The 6,834-nt window shown below is 35.3% G+C and overlaps 1 protein-coding gene across 1 annotated transcript in view; it reads right to left on the bottom strand.

Moving 5' to 3' along the window:
* Positions 1 to 6,523, bottom strand: part of lactbl1b (lactamase, beta-like 1b) — a 22,773-nt gene extending 16,250 nt beyond the window's left edge. The window contains exons 1-2 of the mRNA XM_037679175.1: positions 6,486 to 6,523; positions 248 to 323 (exon numbers count right to left, since the gene is read on the bottom strand). Coding sequence (XP_037535103.1) covers positions 248 to 307 — 60 coding nt within the window. The 5' untranslated portion in view covers positions 308 to 323; positions 6,486 to 6,523. The remainder of the gene's footprint in view (positions 1 to 247; positions 324 to 6,485) is intronic.
* Positions 6,524 to 6,834: the final 311 nt, after the last annotated feature.

Here is a 6,834-nt window from a genome sequence, read left to right as displayed (position 1 = left end):
TTTGTTGATTAGAAGTTGTAATGCAGAAAAATCAAGTGTGAACGAAGCAGCAGCTGATCCTGGTTGTGTAATCTCTGCTGAGAGAGCACAGCAGCTGGCCCATTTTACCAGCACTTGCACATTTCCAACAACTAGAGCACTAATCATCACTGAGGTTTAATGTATTTCTACTTAAATGGACGGTTTCTGCGCTGAAGCTGGAAGATAATGTGGATTGGCAGTTTTTATGTACGGTAGCTGCTTTTACCTGTGTTTGAACTCCATCCATCGAGGCTTTCAGCAGAACTTTACTCCCTGTCTTACCCATGGTTTTACAGCACAACCTGTTACATAAAAAAGGTTATATCTTCAGTACAAAAAATATAGTCATGAAATAAGATGGGTACCATTGAAAATGTTGCACATACAGTATTATCTAAAGTATAAAGCTGAGACAACAGAGCACATGAATCAGCAGAAACGCATTTATGGAAGAGCTGCTTTGTCAGTTACGTTCATGCTGTCAGGAGCAACATCTCCTTTTGTTTGTTCCACATATTATTTTCTATTTTTATAAAACAAAATCCAGATGATGCTGCCCTGAAAGAGCCACCACTACACAACTAGCTAAACAACAGAAAATACATATCTTAACACTTTTGCACCCCAAAGAATTGTGGTCGAGAGAAACTAAAGTTTTGGAGGATGAGGGAGGAAATAAACCAGAGCGACTGAACGCTGTGAAAACTTATTACTGTGAAATAACCTTTTGTCAGAGTAGTAGCTAAAGAGACTTCAGAAAAACACGAAAACTTCCGCTTCTTTCTTAGTGCCCTTGAACACATCACTCAGTGATAATAAGTTATTTTGCTATAACCAAGATAAAAAAAAGAACCACTTAAAGTTTACAGGTGAAATTGAGGTGGGCTCGTGTCCTCTGAGCGGAGCTGCCTTCACTTTCACTTTAGTTTCTTTGAGAAAATAATTCTGTTCAGAAGGATTGAAACCTGGCCACATTTGTGGCATCAGTTTGTGATAATATTGAAATTTAATTGAAATGTATTCTTGGGTAAATATCATGTGCCACTAAAAGGCCAGCGGCCACTGAAAGGTTAGCAAAACATCTTCTGAACCACTGGACAGATTTTAATGAAATTCTCAACAAAAAACAGTTATATTAGATGTACATCTACAACTGAATACCTTTTGGAGTCATCACAATTCAATACAGCTACCACAGCTAGTTGGCCCTTAAAATAAAATAAAAAATTAATAGTCATAACACAGTTTGACAGACAATAAGCTAACATTTGGTGTGGTGGTAGTTAAATGTGACTCTCTAACAGATCAAAATAAGATTAATATTATTTTCAGAATTTCACCATAAAGGCTTAAACACCATTATTTTTCAAAATAAGATGATCTTACTTTGTAGTTATCTTAAACTATGGCATTAAAATAATGATTTGAAAAATGAATAATTAAAAATGTGTTCATGTTTTGAGTTTAGTTTCAGCAAAGTTGTCTTGTCGTCCATTGTTACATCATTGTCTTTAGTGCGTTTTTGTTATTTTTGTTTTGAACATTTCACACATACAACAGATTTTATCTTTGTCAGATTAAAAGTTCATTATTTTGCACACCTGCCTCTGAACGGTCTGCCTTTTGATTTTCCATTTTTGACTTCACTGACTTTCACTCTGATGTGCTTCTACAGTCAAATTACAATATGTTCGATCATGGTACTGATTAAATGTGTCATGTGCCACTGTTTCAACTGGTAATACATCAAGAAAGATAACTATAAACATGACAATGGAACACAACTTTTGCAAGACTAAAGTTCAAATAAGTGACCAAAATAAATTATCAACAAGAGCATTAAAGTCAAAATCCAAAGGTCATCATTGAACCTGAGAGATGCAGCTCAATAAATTGATCTATTTACAATTTGCCAAATTTTTTTTTTAAATGATCACATACAAAGTGACCATTGGGAGGCTATTCTTGAATGTATGTCATAAGAAGCGTTTGCTTTGAGCAGGAATTGTGAGAGTCAATGTAAATGCACCCTGTTGTGAATTAATTACATTCTAACGACTGATTTATTACTCACCCTATTCACCAGATCAATGACATCTTTATGTTCTGCAGAAGCCTGTTCATCCCCCATTGATTCAAATCAGATGTGTGTGTTGGAGCAGAGAAAGATCTAAAACATGCAGGATAGTGGCCCCCAAAGACCAGGAATGGGCACCCCCCGTTCTACATTCATCAACAAAGCTAATTTCTCTGTTTATATTCTTCATTTTTTTCATAATAACTCCATATTTTTGTCTTGTTAGCTATATTCACTGGAGATGACTGAACATATTATTCTCCAAATGTAAAGTAATGAACTTATTCTGACTCAGCACGTAACAAGTTTGTTACAGAATTACTGTAGTTGATGTTGACATGTAAAGTTAAGTTAATTGAATTTGGAATATTTAATCTTATCATCAGTTAATAGCTATATTTCTGCTGCCTCAACATTTGCTTCCATTCACAATACGCCATTCTGTTTTCGTGTGTTTGAAAATAATCACCGTGAAAAGCCCGAACACCTTCTAGAATAGTGGGTTACTTGTGACGTTGATCTCTGAGATCCAACAATGACTGAAATGTTTGTTGAGGAACTCCTTTGATTTTCGTTGTAGTGAAGTAGAATTTTAACATTTTCTACACGTTTTGTTTGAATTCCATTTGGGATATTTTACTTATTTGGACTAACATTATTTGTTAAAAACAAGTCTCTCTTGTAAATGAGTTCTCGAGGCTCAATGAGACGAACCTGTACAAACGAAGGTTGACTAGTGTGAATGTCAATTTTTACAAAGTGAGAAAACTACAACTTCTGTTAAATATCAAGGATTAGAAAAGATCCACATCCAGCACAACACTGTCAGCAAAGCACCCTAAATCATCATCATGATTAATGTATTCATTGGTCCAATTAGTAATTTCTATAATCAGAAATTAGTGAGACTCTCATTTCCATTGAATTTACACCGTCAGCACTAAATGGACAAAGAAATATTTTTAACTATATGTCCATTTAAAATGTCTCTCACTTTCAAAAATAAATAAACAATATATATCCAGGTTTGACAGAAGAAAACCGTGTTTATTCCCTCTAGTTTAACGCTCAAAGCTGCAGACGGGTATGGAAGTTCTTTCTTTTGATAATTCTGCTGATCTGACAGCTGACGAACTTCTTTCAGTTACCTGACTTTAAGCTTTTAGTTTCTCCCTAACAGAAGGACATCATGATTCTTGGTGTCCTTCCTGTAATTTTGAAATATTCTGGTCTGCACAGCTTCACTTACATCTTGAAAAAAAACACTTTGATTACATTTCAAATAGCTTAGTTATAGTATTTTTTTCATCAGAGTTTGGCACTCATGTGCAGCTCATCAATACTTCACCATTTTGAAAGGGTGGTGGTGATTGGAGGCTTGATCACCATTTCACTTTTTTGAAAACATCACCAACTTCAAGTGAATGAATCGGGGCTGTTTTGATGGTAATTCTATAGTGGGTGAGTATTCACACTGAACATTTCTGAAGGTGTCCCATAATAGATGATACCAGCTCAAAGTCTCATTACGGGAAAAAAAAAAAAAAGTCTTAAAGTTATTATGGTACTTATTCCTGTTAGTGTCCAGAAATCAGTCTTGATTTCACCCATTTGGAGATGTAACATTTTTATTATTCCAATTAATATTTGACCTGAAAACTTAGATTCAGCAGGTTTATGGACCTGTGGACTGCTGAGCACACCAGCCTTTGAGGCTGACTGAAATGGTTTTGAATTCGACTCTGGTCATTTTTTTTATTTGGATTATGCGTGTTTACCTTTAATCCCACTTATGAAGCACATTGAAAAATGATTGCAGCTTACCACGCACATCTTGGTCTCTAAAACCAATTAAAACGACATTCGTATTCAGCACCAAGCAAGAACATGACCCAGCACTTCAGTTTTTATTCGGTACGCTGGGGTTTATAAGAAGAACGCTTAAACTCAGGTGAATGTGCTGACAGGGCTGTACAATTGTTATCAGTGCCATGATTCATGTTGCAGTTTCTCGTCAATAAAAGTAAAAATTTCATTTAAAAATGCAATCACTTTGCATTACAAGAGATTTTTGTCATATAGATACTCAAAAGTTTAGTTATGAGTTACTTACATTTTTTTATTCCATTTCCAGCATAGACCATAGAGATTGTTATGATGCTGGGAGCAAGAAATTGATAGAAAAACTGACTGATTGCTTGATTTGATCAATGTAATCACTTTACAAAATCACAATGTTGTACTCTCCCAGTAAATGCTAAATACATGTTCATAATCTGTCCAATGGTTCAGATGACAAAGTTAATTACTGTGTTTAAATTCGTTTAAATTCAAAACTTTACATGTTTTCAGAATACTTGTTTTTATTTTCATCTAATCAGTTACATAAGATACAAGTTTTTACACTAAAAGTGATGTGAGTTTTGTGGCAGTTTCATATGATGCAAAACTTAAGCAAAACTGTATTAATTTGAAGTCCATAATTTTAGATATTCTCCAGTTTTTTATTTATTTGTTGTGAGAATACACCAAATCTTGCTGTGTACGAGTTTGCTTTTATGTTTATGAAGTGGTCATAAGTAAAATGGAGTCTCTGTTGGGCTTTAGTTTGTAGCCTTTTTCACTCATTTTGAACAAAAAATATATTTAATTATGTATTAAAATGAGGGTAGCTGCCAGGAGGGTCTCTAGAATCTAACCTTTAGGTGTTCTCAGCCCGCAGTTCTGACAATGGCTCTTGGCTTCAACAACGCAGTTGCCATTGGAGTCAGTAACATCTGTAATGTTGGGGTGGGGGCACGCTGTTGGAGTTTTTGAGGGTCCTTCCCAAGAAAATTTTGAATAAAGTAGATGCCATTTCTTGCATTCTGGTCTATTTTAACGAGCTGTTAAACATCTAAATTTACACTTGATTCAATAACTATTTTAGAGTTAATGGCACAACAAGAAGTAGCCTGACCAACAGCTCCCCTTGTGTGAATAGAGCATGTGCCACTTCTCTCATGCATCCTAAAATCACTACTGGTAGCTGCAGTTAAAATGTTTGACAATTATTACTGGATTTCTTGATTTGTTTGTGACTGAATTTTTTAAAATCATGTTCAGTAGTTTTGGAGGTCAGATCATCCAATATTCAGAAATTACAATAATTTTAATAAATGCTTAATATCCATTCCATTATTAAGAGACACGTAAACTTCCCTTCCTGCCAGCACTTCTACATCAGATAAAAGCGTTATTTTACCTCATACCTAAACATGTACAACTGAGCTTAAGGAACGGTCTGCCTTGTTTTTGTGATTTTTATATAAACTGATTTTGGAGACATTTTGCATCTGGAGATTTGATCTGATAAATGATGTGGTGCTGGAACGGTTAATTGCCTTTTCACTTTGTACTCAACTTGTTCAGAATCTTCCTTTGTGCTGCTGCAGTGACCCATTTTCTTTTAAGGATCATTAAAATTTCATTTCATCACTCAGTTTAACATAATGTCTGGTGGCGTTCTCACTTTTACTTTCTTTATGCCATTCACGTTGCAACCTGCTAGAGCAATATGTGCTCAGCATTTTCACAATCTACGCACTCTGCAGACGTTAAAGGGCATAAATGTGTATGAAGCAGATATACTGCAGAGCATATAAAGACAATTCAAAGTACAGATAGCAATGTGAAGTGTTGACTGACATTTGAAAGAGTTTTAAACTATTAACTTGGCACAATGCTGAATCTTTACAATTTTAAATAGTGGAAAAGTGGTTTATTTGTATTAAAGTGCAACTTGAATTCTCAAATGACTGTTCAGTAGCTTCATTGCTAACAATCAGAACAAATATTGATGTCAGGACGGTATCCAAAGGATTATAAAATAAAGTCAAAGCCGCTATAAACTGTTTAGAAATGACAAAGTATTCAGTCTCAAATAAATTTTCATTCAATTAAAAACAGATAATTTTATTTTTGCAATATACCCCCATTTTCCCTTAGAATTTAAAGATTCAACAATTTAGTGGTGATGAGATAACAAAACAAAAAAACATTCTCAGTACAAGGAAACAACGTGCAGATTTTACAATAAGGTTAATTTCTCTCTAAATGCAACACTCATCACAGTAATTTGTGGGAACATATTATGGCAGAGTTGTTCCAATGGATTCATGTGAACAAAGGGAGACACTGATGTCCTGACGCCACATTTAAAAGATAAATTATAACAATCACAAGCTTTTAAGAAACAAACAACACTTGTAAATGAGCCAATGCATCTTAAAAATAGAGCAAGCCGAGTTCAGTCAGTGCAAAAACACATTACATAAGCCCTAATGAATCAAGAACCTCTTTTCCAGGCCACGAAGCCTCTGCATTCGTTGACTCCTTGTACACTCACCTCAGGTTTGAAATATATTATCTGCTTTGGCCTCCTCCTCGTCACAGCGGTGAGTTCAAAAATATTCTGCGTCTGTCTCGTTTGGGCTGGGAGCTTAATGGGAGAATCTGACAGATGTTAGTATCATGGCTGAGGCTAAATCCTGCTTGTATCAAACCCAGCATTTTGGATTAACTGCCCCAGCCAATGGCTACATCTGCTGTGCAACAAAAATCAGTGCCCTGTAACTGTATTTGGGCCTGCACCCCCCGCCCCCCCCCCCATTTGTACAACTGTACTCAACAGAAACAAAACCAACTGTTTGTTATGATGTCAGTGGTTTATCTGTAACCCAATTAACAAGACAGTA

Source organism: Nematolebias whitei, chromosome 7, assembly GCF_014905685.2.
Source record: "Nematolebias whitei isolate Nwh7 chromosome 7, NemWhi1, whole genome shotgun sequence".
Taxonomy (NCBI): domain Eukaryota; kingdom Metazoa; phylum Chordata; class Actinopteri; order Cyprinodontiformes; family Rivulidae; genus Nematolebias; species Nematolebias whitei.
The sequence above is the reverse complement of the archived record's forward strand: the minus strand, read 5'-3'. Positions and strand labels throughout refer to the sequence as shown.